The following is a 24660-nucleotide window of genomic DNA, read 5'->3' on the forward strand; positions in this document are numbered from 1 at the left end:
TATTCTTCTGGTCATAAGCCTGACCTTTTGCACGCCAGACATACCGCTGGTCCATATGTCCAAAAAGTTCCAGTTTGGTTTCATCAGTCCATAGAACTGTCTCCCAGAACTCTGTAGTTTTTTTCCAAATTCCTCCTGGCATATTCTAGTCGACTCCTGATGTTCCTTGAGGTCAAGAGTGGAGTGCGTCTTGGGGTCTGGCCATGAAGTCCTTGATTATTCAGTGCACGTCTTATAGTTGCCACTGAAGCACTTGTACCAGCCTTCATCATGTCATCCTGTCTTGCAGTCACACAGGGGTTTTCTTAGCTGTCCTGACTAAGTTGCTAAGGGCCCTTGATGAAATTGTGAGCTTTTTTCCATGGCCAGGCAGGTTTGCAGCTGTCCCATAAGTTTTAAACTTCCTTATAATGCACCCAATGTTGTCTCTTGGAATGTTAAATGTTTTGGAAATCTTCTTATACCCAAGGCCCTTTAGATGTGATGAAATAATCTCCTCTCTCAGCTTTTGTGGAAGCTCCTTTGTCTTTCCCATGATTGCAACTCACCTTGGTCGGGGTTTATATATGCATCACAGCTGAAGCAAATAAAGGATCGTTATAGAGTTCCCAAAGGCTTAATGATGTTTTAGCTCCACTTGAGGCCATAAAAACTGTCAGAAAGCTTTAAAAACAACAATATTATATAGGGGTTGAATAATTGTGACATGGCGATCTTAACAAAATATACTGTTACACACAAATGCTACATCATACATTTTCTGTGTTGATTTTATGTATCATTAAACTCATTAAGAAGCCATCCAAAGCAGAATCCTGCACTTTGAAAAGATTTTTATTTATAAATCCTTAAAACTCTGTAGGGGTTGAATATTTCTGATTGCAAGTGTATGTATGTGTGTGTGTGTGTGTGTGTGTGTGTGTGTGTGTGTGTATTTATATTCATATATCTCTCAGTGGAAAAAAATCCCACATTAAGATGCACCTTCCAAAACCACTGCTATTTCTCTTAAACATCTCTACACTTCTACTGGTATGCTATCTGGTCCTACCAACTATTCACTCTTCATCTACCACTATCTGCGCTTCCACATTAAAGTCTGCCCCAATCATCAATTGTTCATTCCTAGGTACACCTTCTTCCACTTTATCTAACTCACTCCAGAATTTTTCCTTCTCTTCCATCTCACAACCCACTTGTGAAGCATAGGCCTTGATAACATTTATTTACATTTACATTTGCGGCATTTAGCAAACGCCCTTGTCCAGAGCGACGTACAAAAGTGAATTGCATCTCTAGCAATGAATAAATCTACACTGGTACGCTAGAACAAACTTAATATAAATCAGACTATAACTCTTGAATTATACAAAAGCAAACTTGGAAAGTCCTAATTTAAGCGTTTCAGGAAGAGGTAGGTCTTCAACTGTCGCTTAAAGATAGCCAGGGACTCCACTGTACGGACATCTAGGGGAAGTTTTTTCCACCACCTTGGTGCCAGAACAGAGAAGAGCCTTGAAGTATACTTACTTTTCATTCTGAGATAAGGTGGTACCAGTCGAGTAGTGCTGGAGGATCTCAGACTGCGAGGTGTGATGAGATCTCTGAGGTAAGATGGTGCTGGTCCATTTTTGGCCTTGTAGGCAAGCATTTGTGTCTTGAATCTGATACATGCAGCTAATCGAAGCCAGTGAAGGGAGCACAGCAGTGTGATGGTATGGGTGAACTTGGGCAGATTGAACACAAGTCACGCAGCTGCATTTTGTACCATTGAAAAATGTTTTGCTGGTGTTGAGTTTTAATTGATGAGCACTCATCCATGAAGATATGTCTGTCAAGCATGCCGAGATCTGAGCGGAAGCTGTGGTATCTGAGGGAGGGAAATTAAAGATGACTTGAGTGTCATCTGCATAGCAGTGGTAAGAAAACCCATGTGTGGATAGATGTCAGGATTTATCGTCACTCTTTTAACTTCAAGCTTTACGTTCATCACCCTATCAGATCCCACCCCCCTCCAATGTTCCTGGCCTTACTGCCTTTCCACTTGGTCTCCTGAACACACAACATATCTACGTTTCTACACTCCATCATATCAGCTACCTCTCTCCTTTTACCAGTCATAGTACCAACATTTAAAGTAGGGATGCACCAAATATTCGGCCACCGAAAATTTTCGGCCGAAAATGAAAATGGCCCAAAAGTGCATTTTCGGTTTTCGGCCGAAAGACTTTGATCACCGAAAAAACACGGCCGAAACAGTTTGTTGTGATGACGCAAACAGAAACCGCTGCCTGCACGTGCCTGTACAAAACATCATGTCTGCGGTGTGGTTGTATTTCAGTATATCTGAGAAAGACACACGGATAGTGATTTGCAAAACACGTAATGCCGAAATTTCATCTGCAAAAACTTTCTCCATGTCGGGTTTAATTTGAAATCCAAACATCCGATCGCTATGCTGAATATACACATGAGTGCATTTAAGTTAAACATTTAAGACTAAATTTTAATTAATTTTATCCTGTGCATTGTTGCAATGCTATAAATAAATATTTTCATAATTTGTAATTAATTAATTCTTTGAGACTTTAATATTAATTTATGCAATTGAAATGCCTTGATTTTAGTAAGGTTAGTACACAGTCATAGCCATTAATTCAATGGTAATAATAATTGCCATAATTTCTTTCGGTGTTTCGGTTTTTGCCCTTGCTTTCCTCCTTTTTCGGTTTCGGCCAAGAATTTTCATTTCGGTGCCTCCCTAGTACCAACCTGAATCTCCACTCTTCTACACTTCTCCTTTCCCTGTTGTCTCTGTAGACGTCTCCACTCCTTCTCCTCCTTCGGCCAACAGTAGCCCAATTTCCACCGATACCGTGTTGGCTAACAATACCTGTGGTGGTCGTTTACACGGCCGGCATCCCAGAAATTACACAGTTTACATGGCCGGCATCCCAGAAGGAAGCCTCTTTTGCAGCTGGCTCAAAAAAGCCAGGCAACCGTTTGCTGAAGACAACATGTCCATGAGCATAAATTACTGGAACCATGTCTTGTGGTCTGATGAAACTAAGATAAACTTGTTTGGCTCAGATGGCATGTGCGATGACGCTCAGGTAAGTATTACCAAAAAATTGTGTCTTGCCTACATTCAAGCATTGTGGTGGTAGCATCATGGTCTGGGACTGTATGAATGCTGCTGGTACTGGGGAGCTGTGGTTCATTGAGGGAATCATGGATTCCAACATGTACCTACAACATGATATTCTAAAACGGATCATTCACCAGCGCTGCACAGGTTGTTGCTGGGATCCTCTTCCACGCCTTCATAATGACATCACGGAGCTGCTGGATGTTAGACACATGATGCTTCTCCACCTTTCACTTGATAAATGGTGAATGGCCCACAGGTGCACAGGAAGTTTTGATAAGAAGGCTGTTTTTGTAATATGGATATCACAATTTTTTCCCTTACCTATCATTCCTGCTTTAAACACATCAACTGAACTGACTCTTCAATTGCTGCTTAATACAGTATAATATCACCCCTTGACAGGTGCCATTGTAACAAGATGATCAGTTCACGTCACCTGTGACCTGTTTAACTGTTTTAATGTTATGGCTGAGCAGTTTATACTGGCTGTCCTTGATTATGGAACCATTTGTTAGACTTTCATTATTTAAATCCTATTTAGAATGGGTTTTAAAAAGTAATTTTGTTAAATCTTTAGTTGTTTTAGTAATTATGTAGTTTGAGTAAATTTAAGAAATCAGGGTATCAGTGTTGAAGTAATGTAGAAGTCATTATTTACAGAAATTATAGTTTAGTTATTGTGTTTTTGTAATTTCAGGTTGGGCTGTGGGAACCTGGATTATAGGCAGCAGGCCCTGCAGATGGAGTTGAAGACAGGTGGCATATCTGTGACTCCACAGGTCATACCAGACACAACTGACCTTGACACGTTTGAACAGGTAAACACAATAAAATAATATTTCTTTTTAGAAATCGGCTATAACGTTATTTTGAATGATTACAACAGAGTTTAACTGTATTTGCATCCAGAATACCACATTAATTATTATTTTTTTTTTCTTCGAGGACTGGTAAACTGATTAACATAATATTTATACATTTAAAAAATGTTCTTTGCTAAGATGTCAGTCCAGAAATCTCTGTTCATGGTCACAGATTCTAACTCCTGCTTTCAAGCAAACTGTATAATATAATCTGTCCAGCAGGTTTTGAGCCTTTCTTGGGACTGACCAACAGAGAGCTTTGTCAAAAACTTTCTGAAAAATAGGAACCACTATCAATGTTTGCCAGCCCAAACGCAGTACCCAAGTATTTTATACAACACTTAATATTTATATTTACCACATAATCCCCAAAATATATAGTGCTATCTATGGTCAACTCCCTGCAGTCTTTTTATAACTCTTATAAACTCTTATAACTCTTTTTTTATAACTCTTTATAAAAATGTTTAATGACATGGTAATCTTGGCCACAGGCAGCAGAGATTTTTTTTCATACTGCCTTCTAAATCTAAAGCATGTCCCTTCAAGGAGTTAATCAAGTTGTCCCAATACTTAATAATATTTCAGTAGTGGTCAGAATTTCCATGCACTTGCTCAGCAGTGCTTGTGCAAATTCTTTTGAACCAAAACGCTACTGCATGACTTGTGTTCAACCTGCCCAAGTTCTCTCACTGCTGCGCTCCCTCCACTGGCTTCCAGTAGCTGCACGTATCAGATTTAAAACACTGATGCTTGCCTACAAGGCCAAAAATGGACCAGCACCATCTTACCTCAGAGACCTTATCACACCTTGCACTCCACCACGCTGTCTGAGATCCTCCAGCATTGCACTACTGATACCACCTTCTCTCAGAATGAGAGGTAAGTATACTTCAATGCTCTTCTATGTTCTGACACCGAGGTGGTGAAATGAACTTCCCAGATGTCCGAACAGCAGACTCCCTGGCTGTCTTTAACCGACGGGTAAAGACCTTCCTCTTCCTGAACTTCAAACCTTTTATTTCCAGCCAGCAGCATTATGGAAACAAAATGATTGATGGAAAATGTAGCCAATAAGTGTGGGATTCTAACAATATATCGAAGGTATTTATTCACCATGTGGGTGAGTTTTAGTTTTATTAATCGTTACAAACTCTTACTGGTCAAAGCAGCACACATGCACAGTGACAGACCAGGAAGTGGATGCAGGTCTCAGTTCTGCTCAAACAGCTGTTTCTAGCTTGTGCTAACTGGGCTTTGTTTACAAAGAAAGAAAACAAAGAAAAAAATGGACAATCAAAAAAGATTTGCACAAAGCAATGATGGGGAAAATATTCTTGGGGCGGAGAGACAGAGACTCGAAAATCTGCATGGATATGGAAAATCTTAGTCTATTTTACATCTGTAAGTTACAATTTATCTCTTTTTAAAGTTTTATACAATTATATAGTTTTTGTTGCCCGTTTGTTTGTATAAGAGAAATGCTTGAAAAGTGTGTGTGTGTGGGTGTGTGTGTGTATTGTTGGGATTGGAATGGCCGGACATCAATATAAATGGTCATGACTGTAAAACAAGAGCTTGTCTGGCTACCTGGTCATCAATATGAATGGCAAATCAATATCAATAGCCCCAAACATGTATAACAAAAGCCTTTAATGGTCAGCCATTCATTTATATACAGACTATGAATAGAGTATGAATGGCCACCTGAGTTTAGCAGGTGGCTCTCAAACAGGGGGAGAGAGAAAATTATCAGACATTAGTCTCAGATAAATGTTTGTAGGAATTATCTTCACAAAATTTTAAATATAAACTCATGAGACATGTAGCTTTCAACCCAGTACTTTTCAGGATTGCTCCAGGACTGATTTCATGTATTTATATATGAAAAAATAATACTGTTCAATGCAGGAAATGTATATCCATGGCACTTCCAAAAAAAAATCTGTGGCGAAGGCACACCTTTTTACGAACACCTTTTCAAGTTTGCGTTGTTCAAAAAACCTTTTCAGCTAAATGCCATAAATGTTTTAACCCATCCATGTTAATAAAATGTTTGTGGTTTTCTACTTTATTTGTGTCATTATTACACATTTTATAACCTATCAACCTGAGATCAAAAATCCTGTCTACAAACTGTTTTATAACTATTTGTGTCCTACAGGGCATACTTCTTACATCCTCCTGTCTGGAAAGGAACTTGCCTCATATGTTCCTCCTGTGGAGTGACATATTTAACTGGTGGGTATATTTAAGAATGGGCTAATAATGAAAAAAATACAGTGGAACCCACTTATCTCGACCTCGGTTAACTCGCCAACCCTATTAAGTCGACGTTTTTGAAGTGGAACCGCCAAATTCTCGCTTTGTCTTAGCATTTTTTTTTATTGGTTATGTCTTTTTTTTTTTTTTTTATGTCGCCGAACCCTAATATCTCAAGCACAAGGGGGGGCAAATTTGCCACTTAACGTCGGTTATATCAGGAATCCCCCTGCCACGCCCCCTTCGGCGGTGGCATTCCCCAAGGCACCCAGCTTCTTCTCCTGTGCGGGCGAGCTCATCGCAGTCACTCTGATCACACACCTGACTCTCATTCACTCACTCATCCCATCTCCTAGTTAAGCCCCTCACCTCCACACACTCGCGGTCCGTTATTGTTTGTGCATGATCGTATGTGTTGGTTCATGGCGGTCTGTGTAATCGCGTATACGTATCCCGTTACGTACCCTTCTTCTCGGACTCCGCATTCTCTCAACGGCACCCCGGATTACCCCGATCCTGCTGTTTTCCATGTTCACGCTGTCTGCACCACGTTTATCCGTTGCTGCCCAGCGCTGCGCTTTCCATAGCGCAGATCCGTGGATTCTCTACAGGATCTGTCTTTCTGCTTTCACAGAACTTCGTGGACCGCGCTCCCGGAGCGCACCACTGGATATTACTGCTTCGCTACAAGTATTGGTGGATTATCTCCTGAGTATTCTCAATAAACTTTGTTTGCGTTTACTTCGGCTTCCGCCTCCTTATCCTCATTACAGGTTATCTCAATCTGCATGAACAATCAGACAAATTGCGGCGACGCTGTTGTGTAAAAAAAACCCTCCAAAAACACAGGCATGCACATTCTCATTTAATAATGCACATCATGTACATAAAGAAATTTTAAGCACGTTAATATATTGCCGCCATGTTGGTTTTCGTTTATCTCGATCTTCGGTTATCTCGATGCTTTTTGGTGTCCCCTAGGCCGGCAACATAACCGGGTTCCACTGTGTATATATATGGTTTGTTGTAATTTCAATTACAATTAAAAAGCCCTTTGTCTTCTAGTCCTCATTTTGATGACGAGGAGAGGCTACGAGTGTTGGTGATGTCGATAGCTCAAGACTTGTCCAATGGGATTTCATATTCAGGTCATATTTATGCAATGACACGAGCAGGGCGTTCACTTACACCTGCTGCTGATCTGTATGAGACCTTCACTGGTATGGACCAGGTAGGTTCCAAGATTACACCTAATGTATTTTGCATTACTTAGGTTATGACAGGTTTACATTAAGATGATTCAATTCCAGTTATTTTTAAAAACTATTTTTTCGTCTCACAGGTAAGGTTCATGAGGAGAATAGCTGAGATGCCTGATTTGACATCCGTTTTAAGAAAGCTACCCAGAATAAAGAGACACCTCCTAAACCCAGATAATATGAGGTACAAGTTGTCTAAATGATCTCACAAAAGTGAGTACACCCCTCTCATTTCAGCAGCCATTTTAATATATCTTCTCAAGGGACAATAAAATATATTAAACTTTTTTTTCTATAGTAGATTAGTCAATGTGCAACTTGTATAGCAGTACAGATTTACTGTCCTCTAAAAACAAATCTCAACATACAGACATTATTGTCAAAATACAATAAGTGAACATGTCAGGCTGTGTCCAAACTGTCAATAATTTGTGTAAACACCATTGCTCTCTAGCACTTCTTTAATCCTCCTAGTCATACAATTGAGCTGAGATCCTCTTCCACTCCTCCATAATGGCATCTTGGAGTCGCTTTATGTTAGACACATGATGCTTCTCCACTTTCCGTTTGAGGTTTCCCCCTACAAGTGCGCAATAGATTTCAGGTCTGGAGACATTCTTTTCCACTCCATCACCTTCAGCTTCCTCAGTGTCATCTTGGCGGTGTGTTTATGGTCGTTATTATGTTGTAAAACTGTCGTTTGGCCAAGTTTCTGTAGGGAGGGCATAATTTTCTGCTTAAGAATGTCACAATACATGTTGAAATCCATGTTTCCCTCAATGTAAGGTTCACCACAGAGCATCACCACACACGCTGGACACCATCTAAGCCAATCAAATGTATCTTAGTCTTATCAGACCACAGGACATGATTCCAGTAATTCATGCTCTTTGACAGATACAAGCACTGACAAGTGGACTGTCCACTTCTGCAACTTCTAAAGCAATGCTGGCAGCACCCATGTGTCTGTTTTTTTTAAGCCAGCTTCTGCACCTGACACAAAGCACAAGGATTCAACTTCTTTGATGGACCCTTGCGAGGCCTGTTCCGAGTGATAACTGTCTTGAAAAACCTCTGTATGTCCCTGACTGTAACTCAGTTTCAGGGTGTTACTGATCTTATATCCTCGGCCATCTTTGTGGAGAGCAACAATTCCGATTCTCAATTCCTCAGGGAGTTCTTTGACATGAGGTGCCATGTTTAACATCCAGTTGTCAGTATAAGAGAATTGAACTCAAAGCACCAAATTTTAACTACTTTAATACAAGATACACAAATATGTATGGTCCTATCAATCAGTTAAAAACAGGAACATGATGAATAGGACCTTAAGCAACGTACAGCTGTGATCACTATTTTTACAATAATGGCTGTATGTTATTTTCAGACGACTAATTCATCTATACAGTAATCCCTCGCCTATTGCGAGGGTTACGTTCCAGACAGCCCCCCACCCCTCCCATGTGATGGGCGAAAATCCGCGAAGTAGCAAACTAATATGTATACAGTATAATATATAGAATACCAGTATATCGTCAAGCTTTATAAACTGTCCCAACACTCTTATAAACACAATTAATATTCTTAAACCTATGTAATTTTAACATAAAAAATTTATAATTAAGTTACAACTTAAATTATGATGATGAATTAAGTGTGCAGTACTAATGATGATGATGGTGGTGATGATGAAATGAATGTACTGCAGAAGAGCATTACAACTTTTCTGAAAGCTTAATTTATTTGGCTAGTAAATGCTTATTTTACCGCAAAAATAAATAAAACAACTCTTATCAATACTACCTTCATACTGCAAAATCCCAAGATACAGTGAAAAATCCACAAAACAAAATTAGATATTTTCCATGTAAAAACCCGTGTTAGAGTGAGGCCGCAAAAGCTGAAACATGATGTGGCGAGGGATTACTGTACTGTTATACAAACTGCACATTGACTACTCTAAAATATATCCATCTAGTGCATTTCTATAATATTTTCCTTTGAGAAGTTATACTAAAATGTTGGCTGAAATGTGAGGGGTGTACTCAATTTTATGAAATACTCTAAATACATATCCTTAATTGCTTCAGTACATCTGCCATTATCCTAAAGATAATTAATAGAGTATGCATGTTTGCTTAATTCAAAGCATAATATTGCATTTAACATTACATATAGCACCTAAGAATTCTACCTGTTATTGTCTACTTTATACATCCCAGAACTCTAGAAACACTTTCACCCCCAAATCCTTTGAAAAACTGATCTGATATAGTTTTAGAGATCTGGATTTAGGGTTGAGTTAAAATATAAAAAGAAACAATTGACCCCCACTGAACCACATAAACTGAGCACAATGTTCCAGTGTTTCAAACATTCTGAAGTCTAAGAACAAGTATTGAGGCCCTGAGGTTATACTCAAATTAGATCACAATGCAAAAAATGAAATAATGCAGTTTTGTCTTTTAAATAACATTCTTAGATGTGCAATTAACGCTACTCCTGAGAAAATGAGAGAAGCTGAGGTTGAGCTGGAGAAGTTTGTTTGTAGTGTATCCTCTAACAGAAAGGAGCGGAAAGCCATCAAAGCAGTTATTGTTGAGGTACTGTAATTAACCAGACCTGCTTATTTGAATTAATGTCATAATTTTAAAATGTATTTTATTCACTGTACTGTCTTGTACCTTTGTGTGTATGCATTTCAGAGACCACTGGATCCTCATGCCCCTGTTGGATCAGTTCCTATTCGTAACCTTGTCTCTGTATGTACATTTATACTATAATGCTTTATTCAGTATTTATAGTATTTATTTACCTTTTGTATTATAATTTGCATCCATGCTTGGGTTTTTAGGCGGCTCATTTTAAACCATGTCAGATGAAGACTTATTTCGAATTTCCATTTCCTGTGAACTTTGTTAGTGAATGTGTGCGCACTGTCCCCATGACACACGAGGATTATGCCAGGTAAATCACAAAATGTGCTTTTACCACATTTAAACAATTTACCGTATTTTTCGGACTCTAAGCCGCTACTTTTTCCCCCACGTTTTGAACCCTGCGGCTTAAACAACGAGGCGGCTAATATATGGATTTTTCCTGGGTTTTTCCCGGTTTCACAAACTTTAAGCCAAAAAACTGAGCGACATAACATTAGACCAATAAAATTTCCGAACGGAAACGAAAAAATGCACCTCACCTGTGCTCTGAGCTGCAGGGCATCGTGAGAAAAACTTTAACCGGTGTTGATTTTTAAATCCACGACGATGACAAAAGATAAACTCCCCAGAGAAATACAGTGGTACCTTGACCTACGAGTTTAATTCGTTCCGTGGACGAGCTCGTATCTCAATTTGCTCACACATCAAATCAGTTTTCCATATTGAAAATACTTAAAATGGCATTAATCCGTTCCAACCCTCAAAATGACTCCCCGTTTTTGTTTCATGTTATTAAATTGGAAAATACATTTCTAAATAACAAATCTTGTATAAAAACATAATAGAAAGCATATGTAAAGATATAATAAGGTTTTATTCAGTGTATTTTCCTTGTAGATGAGACGACTTGAGCTAACGAATACACCGGGGGGGGTTGTGTGTGTGTGTGTGTGTGTGTGTGTGTGTGTGTGTGTGTGTGTGTGTGTGTGTGTGTGGAGGGGGGGTAGAGGCAATAAGCGGAGGAGGAGGGAAAACTCGTTTTTAACTATCACTCGTGTACACTACGTATCCCTAAACTTTAAAATTTTTACTTTTTCTTCTTTGTTTATCTTAATTTTCGTCACAATCAGTGGTGTTTCACAAGTGAAGACAGTGAACAATGACTTACTTGGTCAGCTACTGTTTAGATACAAGCCGTTGTAACGCGTGAGTCTGGGTGAAGGGAGCGCTCACTAAAACTCCAGTTGCAACAGAAATCCTTTAAGCACAGACAGGTTTCCAAAGCTCGTGCTTTTTTTTAAAATTTTTCTTGGCAACAGCGTTATGGGTTAGTCAAAGAAACTTAGAAATGAGCATCAGAGAATAATAAGGACATAATCCTCAGTCTCACACACGCAGTAATACCGGAAGAATGCAGTGACCTGCTTTTCCCAAAATGCCGCTCTGCTCTTAAAGGAGTGTGGCTACAACATATTTCACCCGTTACAGACACTCTCTTTCGGAAAAGCCTGTGTAAAGTTCATTAGTTTCAGTGTAGACATGGCTTATAGACAGGTGCGGCTTATTTATGTAAAAAATAAAAATATCTGTAAAATTCAGTGGGTGCGGCTTATAGTCCGGAAATTACGGTAGTTGTTTGTCTAGTTTGCCTAACATAATTTGTTCTCTCTAGTCTCTGTGTTTTAGGAAGAATGATGAGTGCTAAGTTTCTACATTCAGAAATCAGAGAGAAAGGTGGAGCCTATGGAGGAGGAGCAAAAATCGGAAGAGATGGCCTATTTGCTTTTTACTCTTATAGGTAAGAAACTTAAACGGCTACTGTGTGTATTATTTAGGAATTGTGCTGCATTCTTTACTGTGCAGATTAATATAACATGCAACTTCAATGCAATACACAATCAAAAACTTGCATTTTACATTTATAGCATTTAGAAGACGCCCTTATCCTCAAATCTTAATTTAATTTAATTCTTGACCAGTCAAGGCCTGGGTTTCCAACAACCGCCACTGGTATTGTTAGCCAACAGGGTACCGGTGGAAATTGGGATACTGTTGGCCAAAAAAGGAGAAGGGGAGGGGTTGGTACTTTAAATGTTGGTACTATGACTGGTTAAGGGAGAGAGGTAGCTGATAGTAGGTAGCTGATGAGGTAGAAGAAAGGTAGTTTAGGAGATAAAGTGGAAAGGGAGTAAGGCCAGGAATATTGGAGATGGGTTAAACTGTTTTTATCATGGTGTGGATGGAAAGAGAAATGGTGTAGGGGTGATCCTGAGGGAAGAGTACAGTAAGAGTGTAGTGGAGGTAAAGAGAGTTTCTGATAGGGGAAGCTGGAAGGTAAAGGGGTGATGATAAATGCCATCAGTGCCTATGCTCCACAAGTGGGTTGTAAGATGGAGGAGAAGGAAAAATTCTGGAGTGAGCTAGATGAAGTGGTAGAAGGTGTACCTAGGAAATAATAATTGGGGCAGACTTTAATGGCCATGTTGGTGAAGGGAACAGAGGTGATGAGGAGGTGATGGGTAGGTTTAAAGGAGAGGAATGTGGAAGGGCAGATGGTGGTAGATTTTGCTAGGATGAAAATGGCAGTAGTAAATACATATTTTAAGAAGAAGGGGGTGACGTATAAGAGTGGAGGAAGGTACACACAGGTGGACTATGTTCTATGTAGGAGATGAAACCTGAAGGAGATTGGAGACTATAAGGTGTTGGCAGGGGACAGTGTAGCTAGACATCGGATGGTGGTTTGTAGGATGGATTTAAAGGTGAAAAAGAGGAGGAGGAGAGTGAGGACTTAAAAAAAGAATAAGATGGAAACCGAAGGATGAAGACCGTAGTGTGAGATTCAGGGTAGAGGTCAGACTGGGGCTCGGTGGTGGTGAAGAGGTGCTGGATGATTGGGCAACTACTGCAGAAGTGATGAGGGAGACAGCTAGAAAGGTGCTTGGTGTGACATCTGGAAATAGAAAGGAAGTGGCAGTGGAGTTTTTAACCAGATTATTTAAAAGGATTTTGGAAGGTGAGGGGATGCCTGAGGAATGGAGAAGGAGTGTGCTGGTACAGATCTTTAGGAATAAGGGAGATGTGCAGACCTGCAGTAACTACAGGGGAATTAATTTGATCAGTCATACCATGAAGCTATGGGAAAGAGTAGTGAAAGCCAAGCTGAGAGAAGAGGTGACCATCTGTGAGCAACAGTATGGTTTCATGCTGAGAAAGAGCACCACAGAAACATTATTTGCTTTTAGAATGTTGATGGAGAAGTATAGAGAAGGTCAGAAGGAGTTGCATTGGGTGTTTGTGGATTTAGAGAAAGCGTATGACAGAGTGCCAAGAGAGGAGTTGTGGAAGTCAGGTGTGGCAGAGAAGTATGTGAGGGTGGTGTAGGACATGTATGAGAACAGTTTGACAGCAGTGAAGTGTACAGTAGGAACGACAGACTGGTTCATGGTGGAGGTTGGATTGGATCAAGGATCGGCTCTGAGCCGTTTGCTGTTTGCAGTGGTGAAGGGCGAGGTCAGACAAGAGTCTTCGTGGAGGCTGAGATTTGAACTCGCAAAGTTCAGAGCTGAAGTTAAATGCCTTAACCACTAACAACTAACAACTAACTACTATCTGGATAACATTCTATACACCTCAAAAAGCACACTAGCATTACATTTCACTGTGTAATTCTTTTTAAAGATAGAAAAGTAGTCAAACCAATGACAAATACAGTAAAATACACACTTGTGTTTCTTTCCACAAGTGCTAAATGTTATTGCTTTTTTTTTGTTGTTTAAAAATGTATTACAATTATTCATTTATGGCCATTAGCTATAAAACTTCTAAAAGGTATGGCTGTTTATAGCCAGGTTTGTAATAACTATAAAAAAAAAAAAAAAAAAAACCCGCAGTGCTTTGTGTCTTTCCTTTTTTATTTTTTATTGTCTTAAAAACATCAACAGGAAATATCTGTTTTCCAACTAATATTTTAGTTTTAGTTTTGCACCTAATGCCTTATTGGCTTACAATTTCTAATCATATGGGGACACTGGACACTTTCAGGTTGGGACACTGTGTAAAATGTAAATAAAAACAAAATGTAGTTATTTGCAAATATCAAAGCAACATTTTACTTTATAAGATATGCAGCTTATTGCAAACTGTTTTTATTTACATTTTACACAATGTCCTAATTTGTTTGGAATTGAGGTTGTATTTAATTGTTGTGGAGTGGCAGCACCACACTGAGACCTGAAAACTTGGTCATAAATAAATGAACAAATTATTAAATAATAGATATATTTATATTTTGTATGTATTTAACAATTTTTTTAAATACCTTGTGTATTTTTTAATTCCACATTATCTTAACAGAGACCCTAACTGCTCACAGACTCTTAAAGTGTTTCGCAGTGGTGTGGAGTGGGCTCAGGATGGCAGGTTTACACAGCAGGATGTGGATGAGGCCAAATTGTCTGTCTTCTCCTCTGTAGATGCCCCAGTTGCCCCATCAGATAAAGGTCAGCCATTGCATACAGATTTTTTGTTTGGTTGCAATCATTGCCTCTGTTATTGAATATTTATAAATAATGCTTTCAAACTTGCAGGTTTGGGGCTTTTTTTAAATGGGATTACTGATGAAATGAAACAGGCTCACAGAGAAAGACTCTTTGCTGTCACACAGAAAAGCCTTATAGATGTGGCTAACCGGTAAGGGCATTTTTAACAGAAAAACGTAAATAATATATATAAATCCCATTTTCATGTGCAATTACTAGTAATCCTTGTGGCAGCTTTTTCTTTTAATATTACTGTAAAAATATGTAGACAACAAATCATTCAGTAAACTATTTCCTGTACACTTTTAAAATGTTAACTGCATAAACACTTTTTTACAAATGATGTTTCAGCATGTATGCATTTTGTCTGCAGGTATCTTGGCATCGGTCAGAGGACTTGTGGTACTGCAGTTTTGGGTCCCAAAAATGAGAGTATCAAAAAGGACCCATCCTGGGTTGTAAAATAGGCAAAACAATCACATGTTCTGAATGCTATATTTACATACACATCAAAATAGTGATGTAAATTACTTATGATGATGTGTGTAGATACTCTCGTTTTTCTCGTTTTGTCATTGTTGTTTCAAATGTCTTTTTCGACTTGGCAAGCACATTCCAATATTAAAAAATCTATTATCCAATATCGTGTTGTCTATAGCTTCTTATATTTTGTACTAAAATTAATCTTTTGCAAACACGTCAGAGTAAAAGAATGCCTTGTATCATAGTTTTACATTTTAAATGTAATACACAATAATTGCTTCAGGTAGATTGGTGTGTAGTATTCGACAGTGTCCAACAATGCCATACATTTTTTGTTCATTTTAGTACATCTTAAATTGGAAAAGGAGGGTGGCATCACATAATATGGCACATTGTTTGCACTTACATTGTTATGCTAATTACAAAGTAATTCAAATAACTTAAATTCATGCCTATGGTATTATAAATAACTTTTTTCACAGGAATTTTACTTTTGCTCAAACGTGATTGCTTCATTTAAAAAAAGCCACAGTTATTGAAGAATTGTTATCAATAAAACTTTGATAGTCCAGAACAGTCTGGGTGTTTATTTTAGACTCAGTAGGGCAGTGGCGGGCCGTTCATTTGGTACCTGGGCCTTCAGTGGGGACTTACCTGACTTAATCCACCTCTTAATACCGCCACTATTACGTCGCAATTATAGAAACCATCAATACTGCACAACGTGAAGGTATTACTCGAACAACGTGTGGTATTACAGAGAGAGAGGAATTTCACATATGGGGGGTGAATACCATTTTACTAAAGTAAGAAACCCGCAGTTCAGAATCAATATTTGTCTAATAACATGACAAAAACTTTCAAATGTAAATAAAATACACCCTACTCACCAGAGATGCAGATTTATAATTTGCACCGCTCCTCAGAGGCTGTAAGCCAGTGGTACTCAGTGGTCTGGAAGCAGTAAACAAACCCTTTCCCAGGTTGAGACACACTAACTAGCTTCGGGGTTGGCCAACCTCTCCTCACGGTGTCTAGCTTTTCCTAAAAATGTATTTTTAAGTGTGTCCGAGACCAAATAAATTTTTCTTCCTCCAGAGGCATAAAAAAGTCTAACTGTGATGTAATCATGTGTGCAGCGTGCTACACACGTGTTTTGCCAGTCAAACTTGGCTGTAACGGTTTCCCTCTGACCAACCAATCAGAGGACGGAAAATATTCTATTCTGGGCCAACGAGCTTGCTCTCTGAGGTGAATATGAAATTTGATTGGTTAAAGAAACAGATCCATTGCTTATAAAGATTATGGTAAAAAGGCCAGCAGTACAGACATTGAAGGCCCTGGGCAGAATAGATTGACATGGCAGCACACAGAGGCCGAAATCTGATTGGACAAAAAATCTAACACACGTGTTAGAGAAGGCTCTGCTGGCCCTGACCGCCCACCACTGCAGTAGGGGTCAGTCAGAATGTAAAAGAAGCACTGATGCTCTAGCTCATGAACACTGAAGTGTCTGCCACAATATTCTTTTAATAATTACAAACTTTTTTCCCCAAATCATCGTCTTTGGACTTGGTTTGATGATTTTCTGACTGACACTTTTCTAGTAGTCTCATGTTTTCAGACAACCTTGATGTGTTTGAATGCAAATCCAAACGTAACAAAACTGATTAACTACATAACTTTTAGCAAATAAATTCACGTTTTAACTGTGACTGACACAAACATTAATTTTTACAGACTGCTGCCTCAGTTTTTATGATGGCAATTTGCATATACTCCAGAATGTTATGAAGAGTGATCAGATGAATTGTAATTAATTGCAAAGTTCATCTTTGCCATGAAAATTAACTAAATAAATAAAAAAAATTTCCACTGCATATCAGCCCTGCCACAAAAGGACCAGCTGACATCATGGCAGTGATTCTTATTAATACAAGTGAGAGTTTGTTGAGGACATGGCTGAAGATTACTCTCATGCTAATTGAGTTAGAATAACAGACTGGATGCTTTAAAAGAAGGGTGGTGCTAGAAATCATTGAAAAGGGGCAGGAAAGAAGCCACTTCTATCCAGGAAAAACATCAGAAACTGACTGATATATATTGCAAAAGGTACAGAGAAGTTATTTTCTTCAATGAATCCCCAGGGAACAAATTAAAATTTTGGGTCCATGTCCAGAAATCTCCAAAGACCTTAATCCCATTGAGAACTTGCTGTCAATCCTCAAGAGGGAGGTAAACAAAAAAACAAAACAAAAAAAATCCCTAAAACCCCGTAAATCCTGTGATCAGGCAGGATGTGGCCCAGAATTTAATTGACAAGCATGCCAGGGCAGACTGCAGAGGTCTTGAAAAAGAAGGGCTAACGCTGCAAATATTGACTCTGCATAAACATATAATGTCTGACAAAAGATCGAAAAACACTGAAGCACAGACTTTATGAAAATTAATATTTGTAATTCTCAAAACTTTTGGCTATGGAGCCATGCAGAAAGCTTGTAGTCAATTTGACTAAGTTATTAGTACTACATACTATTGCACATCCCTCTTCCAATTCCTACATTCCTTATGTATCTTTTGATATCTTTATTCTGCTGTTTTTTGTTTTCAAACTTTTTTCAACAGACAGTGGCTAGTGGAGGTGCTACACAGTTACTCAGACAAAAATGAGTAGACATCTTGTATGTAATGTCCAAGAGATATTGTGCAACATCAAGGTAAACATCTTGTTTAAAATTTGTCTGAAATTTTAATAAAGAAAAATAAAATAAAGTTACAAAGCATGGATTTTTAAGGATTCTTCTATAATATACAAGGTGAAACAAACTCATGAAAAAAATCCACTCAAGCCTCTATATACTGAAATAAAATATAGCCCAGGTTAGCATACAGAAAACAATCAAATTGATTACAAATTGTAATTCTAAATTGTATCCCAAATTTGCTTATCCCATTGCAAGTTATACAACATGTATTTAGATTTTTGTCCAATGCATGTAAGTGTGGCTAGACCCCAAACTAAATTACAAATATTCAAACCTACCAACAATAAACATTGCAATAACATGTCATGATTGTCATGTTATGACATATGACGTATGGTTATCTTCATTTCCTCTCTGTTCAAATGACCTAATTTTCAAATGACTGATGTGGTTATGCTAGTAATGGATTGCAGCAATATTACATTCTAATTAGATATATTTGTAATATTCTACATGGTTCTTTATGAAAAGCATTGTGATTTCAAAATAATGGATTAGTCCACAGCAGACAGAATGTCTTCACAAATTTGCATGATGTGTGTTCTAGATGACTTCTGGGAATTCTTTCTCCTTCTGGTTATCAGCTGGGCATGCATTAGAAGTAGCTGAGGCACTTTTGCTCCACACCAGATCTCAGGAATATACAAGGACAACAGCTTCAGACCTATTTCTAAACAAAACAAATTACAGTAAAGCAACAATCAGTAATAAAAGAGAAAAGTGATAAAAGTGAAAGTTACCTTTTTTAACCTGATCATCAGTTGGGTACGAGCATACTCTTATTATATTTTTGTGAAGTTTTTCTCCAACATCTAACAAGTGCACCATAACTGTGGTGAAAACCTGGAGTGTCCAGTTTGTAAGCACTTTGTTCACATGTTTGCTGGTACAGTTTTAAGAGGTCAATTCTCATAGCTTCATCAGATATTAAAGACCTTGCAATGGCTTCATGGGGCACTATAACTTTTTCCATCCATTTCAAGGTTGCAAAGGTGAGATATTCATCAAAAGGCATCTCAGATAAAGTCCAGAGGGTCCATTTGATGAGCGTGTGGGCAGTTGCAGTCATGAGACTTGCTGTTTTATCAGAATGAAGGCAAAAACTGTTGGGTGGCAACACTGTTGCGGGGTTAGAGTTTTTATCAGACCATGGGTCCCAGTGTGTGAGAACACTCAGCAGTAAGGGTTTGCATTTAATCAAAGACTGCATATATTTCTCTGTATGACAATCCTTGCAATTATCTGTTCCTTGCACTTTCTCCTGCCATGCTCCTGCGAAAACAAATCATTTTTGGTATATACAAATATTTAAACAAATATAGTGTAGTAAAGAATATTTCAGTTGATACTTAGACACAACTTATGCAGGTCAGAAAACAAGAATACACAGCAATAAAAATGCTTAAAATATTATTATTATTATAATTATTTGTGCTTAAATTGAAATAACATCGATTAACCATCAGGACGCTGCGCTTATTGTGGTCGGAGATTTCAACAGTGCCAACCTCAAGCGCGCACTACCAAACTTTCATCAGCACATCACCTGCCCCACCAGGGGCGAAAGGATACTGGACCACTGTTACATAACACTAAAGAACAGCTACAAGGCACAATCACGTCCACCATTTGGGAAATCGGACCATGCCGCCTTTACAAATCTTCCTCATACCTGTTTACAAACAAAGGCTAAAACAGGAAGCTCTGGTTCAAAGAGAGGTTGCACGCTGGACTGACCAATCGGTGGCCGCTCTGCAGGACGCTTTGGATGATGCAGACTGGGACATGTTTACGGAAGCGGTTGTGGGATTCATTAGGAAACTAGCGGATGATACGGTGCAAAAAAACACTATCAGAACGTTTCCCAACCAGAAGCCGTGGGTGGACAAAACCATCCGCGACGCTCTGAGATCCCGCTCCGCTGCCTACAACACGGGGCTCGCCACCGGGGACATGGAGGAGTACAAGGCGTTTTTTTTTTTTCAGTTTTTGCAGAGCGGTGAAGGATGCAAAAGCGGCGCTACGAGAGGAAACTAGAGTCACAGTTTTAACATGGTGGCTATAGGAGCCTGTGGCAGGGACTAAAAACAATAAGCGGCACAACCAGCACGCACGCCGAGAGAGCCGGAGAGGTAAACACGTTCACCATCTCGGAGCATGACATGAGGAGGGCATTCAAGAGGGTGAATACCTGGAAGGCAGCAGGACCAAAAGGCATCCCAGGTCGGGTTCTGAAAGCCTGCGCTGACCAGCTAGCACTGGTGTTCACTGAGATATTCAACCTCTCACTGGAACAGTCTGTTGTTCCCTCATGTTTCAAACAGTACACCATTGTTTCCGTCCCGAAGAAACCCCAGCCCAACGGCCTTAACGACTACCGCCCTGTAGCTCTGACCTCAGTAGTGATTAAGTGCTTCAAGAGACTGGTCAGAGACTTCATCACTGCCCCAATTCAGTGGGAGTGCATCTGATTTAATATAAAAAGTTTAATTGGTTCACTTTAACCCGTTTGGCCTAATGTTATGATGTTCAGTTTTTTGGCTTGAAGCTTGTGAAACCGGAAAAAACCCAGGAAAAATTCATAAATTAGCCACTTCGTTGTTTAAACCGCGGGGTTCAAAGCGTGGGAAAAAGTAGCGGCTTATAGTCCGGAAAATACGGTAATATCATTGTGCAGGGTTAAATGGTCAAAAAGCATGTTGTAAAATGCAATGAATTAGTAGCACCTCCAAAAGGCCACGTAAGATGTTTAAGATCAAAATTAAGATAGATTTTATCGATAGCAAAAATACAGTAATGTGAGTAGAGAGAGGTGATAAAAAAGCATCTTATATGCAGACAGATTTTTCTTTGCATGTCAAAACTTTTTTGCACACACTGTAGATATTCTTTGCATGTGAGGGATTAAATAAAGTGGAAAGCAATTATAGAATTGATAATGTCTGATCATCAGAAACATGTGACCTTGTTTTTAATACAAAGGCTGTAACAATGGAGGAAAAAAAAAAAGGTTTTCCACTGCACCAGTGAGAGCTAAATAAGACCACACACCATACATACATTTGGATATTTGAAGTCGTGCCTAACTGTAAAATTAAATACATCCAAAGGTGTATGATTTACACTTACCATGCAGTATTTTGATGTTCTGCAATTTGAATAGGTCATGAAGGCAACAAAGTAGTTTGGTATCAGAGGCCAGTTTTCCCCAGCAGTAAAGCAGGTTGACCGCAGCTGTACAGGACAGTGTCTGGGGATGCAGCCAGTTTGTATCCTTGTTACTATTCAGTGCAGTGCCATGATGCTTCAACACTGAATGAAGAATTTGCAGAAAGCTTTCCATGTCAGATGGTTCCACTTCAGTTCTAAATAAAAAAAAAATTATAGAGCTCTCATTTGAAATGAATAATTATAAAATTCTATACATATCACAACTACAAAATCTTGATCCTTTTTTAAATGAAAAATGTGATTCAAGATCTTAAACGTGATCTAGAAAAGATAGGGATGGGATGTCCAAAAGGAACTGAAATGTTGGAGAACATTTTTAGAAATTTAGTACGAAGGACGTTTTAAGCAGACTCTAGGAACGGTACCTCTATCTTGTGACTGCTGGCGTTTGGTGGTGTATGGTTTTGATCTGAGAGCCTGGGCTACCAAAACACTTCCATGTACAGCTGTAATTTTACTTCATCTAGTCATTTGAATACAGCCATACAAAGACAAACACTAACAGTAGAATGGCTCATTCAGAAGAGCTCTGTGATGTTTAACGTGACACTAAGATGCAACCAATGCAATAAGACTATTATATTACTATTATTACTATAAAATATTTTTCAGAATTTCTGCCCTGTTCATGATGTGCCACAAATGTCAAAGTGTCTAGGCCTAGCTCTATTGTGAAGTGATAGACCACACAAACTCACAGAACAGAGCCATAGAGTGTCAAACAAACAAAATCGGACCTTGGTCAGTTCTAAAATCTGCCTCTGGAAGCAACGTGCATAACAACCCAATTAAAATACCTGAATATTGTACAATATTTGTACGTAGGGCATTAATTCATGACCTTTTATTTTTTTTTCTCTCTCTTTTTACCTCCACCTAATTCATTCTTAATAATTATACCAGGGTTTGTTGTTGTGTTGTTTTGTTTAAGTAGGCAACTTTTTGTTGAGGGCTAGAGTGTACTTACCTGAGGTATCTAATGACTGACAGCAGAGCACATAGGAAGTCATTGACAAGTGAAAATGGAAGACATTTGCCCAAACTCTTTAGTTGCATATCTGCACTATTGCTCCATTGCACCCTACTTGTCTTGCCAAGGAGAGAGAACCATAGATTATAGAGCAGTCCTATTAAAATTGTAGGCATCCTTCTGTCAACATTTCTGATAGAAACAAAAAGACAGATTATAGTTAGTCAATTTTTAAATATAAATTTGCATATGAACTGAAACCAGGAAAAAACATTTAATTATTTAAATAGGGAAAATGTCAGAAGTCATACTCACTCCCTTTTTGTCAATTGTAATATCCATGTTAAAATTCCATGAGTCTTGCTGAAGTCATGAGATGCTTTGGGAAGTTGAGCAGTCTTGCAAAGTACATTCACAATCTGAATCTGCAAGAAAGTCAGTTTAATACAACTAGGGCTGTAGCTATCGATTATTTTAATAATCTAGTATTCTACTGATTATTCCAACGATAAGTAGTACTTTTTTTTTTTATAAAGAGCAATACTAAATTTAAAAGAGAAAATAAGACAGGTTTCTTAAAATGAACAAGTAATTGTTTTCCAATTAGAAAAAATTAAATTTGATTGCTGAAATTGCATACAAGAATATCTGTGAAAACACATTTTGTGCATTTAATATGAACTGCACAAAAGTTGTCCTAATTAAAAATTGTATTTTTTTTTTTACTTTTTTTCTCGCAATTTTTTTCAGCAACTCGGGCAGAGTCACCCCCTCAATAGTGTCTGAAAGCTTTGAAATATCAACCCTGCCCGCTAATTGCAATTTTTTTGAGTATCGCCTGTTGATAGTTTATATAATAAGCGGCATGTTGATATTATTGCTTTTGCCTCACTGGTAGCCAGAAAACAAATACTGCTTTATTGGAAATCCTCATGCCCTCCTGCTAATTTTTCTTGGTTAAAGGACCTAATGTCTTTTCTACATTTGTAAAAAACTTATTTTACAAAAACTGGAATCCAATGATTTTCTTTGTTGTATACCTTCATTTTTTTTTTTTTTTTTGTGGGATACTTTGGGTTGGTTGGGGATAAGGAGGATGTTCCGGTTATTTACATAACATTCATTTTTATGGATGTTTAAAAAATAAAAAAATAAATAAATAATAAAAACCACAGGTTATGTTTCACATAAACCATGTATATTATGTATTTTTTCAAGAACCTGCTTAATAACGAGGAAAATGAGAAAAAAAAATTCAAATATATAAATAAAATACACATTTCTGATAAATCTTAAAAATAAAATAAATACATTAAAAAAAAAAAGTAAATGCACTGTAGTGTTTTCCTTATGTTTTAGTTTGAAATGATCCTAAACTTTGGAAATTTTGTCTTTTTTTTTGGCCTGAATAATACAAAGCCTGTTTCCACCACATAAAAAAAATTGCCTAATTCCACCTTTTTTCGTGCAATTCTGACTATTTTTCGTAAAAATCCACAAGCAACCATGTTAGCCTGCCTGAAGTTTGAAGCTGTAGGCGTATGAACAAGGCTCCTCTGCTTCATCTTTCTTGTTCTGTCTCTTTCAGAGCTGATTGTTAGACAGAGATCTCTCCATGCGTCTGAGATTAAGTTTAATACCATGCGATTCTATTGGTTGTAGCCTATTTCAAAGCTTTCAGACACTACTGAGGGGGTGACTCTGCCCGATTTGCTGAAAAAAATTGCGAGAAAAAAAGTAAAAAAAAAAAATTTTTATAAAATTTTAATTAGGCCAACTTTTTTTTTAATGCGGCCGAAATGGCCTTCAATAGGAGTCTTCTCCTTGCCCCACGCTGTTTTCTCCCCAGTCCTCCATTTTATTAATTCTGCAGCATCTTCTGTGTTTACCTGTCCAGAGCTATCCAGAGTTTAGTGGGTGCTGCGTCAGTAATAATGGTCCGTGGGGAAACACAATGCTCCATATGTAATTACACAATGCTCCATATGTAATTAAATGGACTAAACGAAGCACTGAGGCAAATAATGTTTGGTATAAAAAATTTTATTTCAGTCCCCGCTGAAGTGAAACACACACAACAAATTGCTGCCACCAGCATGCTTTTCAATAGCTATGGTGTACTTTGGGTGGTGTGCGGTGTTTGCTTTTTGCCAAACATAGCGGTTGGCATTTAGTCCAAAACAGTAAAATTGGCCAAAAAATGCATGTAAAGCAAATAGACAAATATTAACGGTCTTTATGATACAAAAATGTCAGTCTGCAGCCTACTGTGTATGAAGATGCTTAGTTGCAGGTCAAAAGCCATTAGCATCCATGTGTATGAGCATCAGAAATGCACTGTAGCTTTATTGCATATTAGTCAATTGATTACTTGTGGGCTGTGTAATACAACTTTTGCAATTGCAATGCAATTTAAAAACAAAAAATTTAACATATGCACATATTTGTAAAAGACACCTAATATAAAGTGGGATT

General features: G+C 38.2%; 2 protein-coding genes across 3 annotated transcripts in view; one reads left to right on the forward strand and one right to left on the reverse strand.

Moving 5' to 3' along the window:
- pitrm1 (pitrilysin metallopeptidase 1) overlaps window positions 1-15377 on the forward strand; it is a 47045-nt gene extending 31668 nt beyond the window's left edge. Inside the window, exons 17-27 of one of the 2 annotated variants that reach the window (XR_006928837.1) lie at window positions 3849-3969; window positions 6179-6255; window positions 7342-7507; window positions 7619-7719; window positions 10018-10138; window positions 10241-10297; window positions 10390-10502; window positions 11868-11993; window positions 14571-14697; window positions 14785-14887; window positions 15110-15147. Coding sequence is in view for 1 of the 2 variants with exons in the window: in XM_046876697.1 (XP_046732653.1) it covers window positions 3849-3969; window positions 6179-6255; window positions 7342-7507; window positions 7619-7719; window positions 10018-10138; window positions 10241-10297; window positions 10390-10502; window positions 11868-11993; window positions 14552-14697; window positions 14785-14887; window positions 15110-15203 (1225 nt within the window). In the remaining variant the exon portion in view is untranslated. Of the gene's footprint in view, window positions 1-3848; window positions 3970-6178; window positions 6256-7341; window positions 7508-7618; window positions 7720-10017; window positions 10139-10240; window positions 10298-10389; window positions 10503-11867; window positions 11994-14551; window positions 14698-14784; window positions 14888-15109 lie in introns of both variants that reach the window. The other variant, XM_046876697.1, reaches the window with a different exon arrangement.
- A 2509-nt stretch (window positions 15378-17886) lies between these two features.
- The window catches only part of urb1 (URB1 ribosome biogenesis homolog), a 45705-nt gene continuing 38931 nt past the window's right edge, over window positions 17887-24660 (reverse strand). The window contains 6 exon segments of the mRNA XM_046876440.1: window positions 17887-18654; window positions 18725-18836; window positions 18838-19256; window positions 21114-21349; window positions 22183-22377; window positions 22501-22610. Of these exon segments, the coding sequence (XP_046732396.1) occupies window positions 18479-18654; window positions 18725-18836; window positions 18838-19256; window positions 21114-21349; window positions 22183-22377; window positions 22501-22610 (1248 nt within the window). The 3' untranslated portion in view covers window positions 17887-18478.

This window comes from Silurus meridionalis, chromosome 20 (genome assembly GCF_014805685.1).
Source record: "Silurus meridionalis isolate SWU-2019-XX chromosome 20, ASM1480568v1, whole genome shotgun sequence".
Lineage (NCBI taxonomy): Eukaryota > Metazoa > Chordata > Actinopteri > Siluriformes > Siluridae > Silurus > Silurus meridionalis.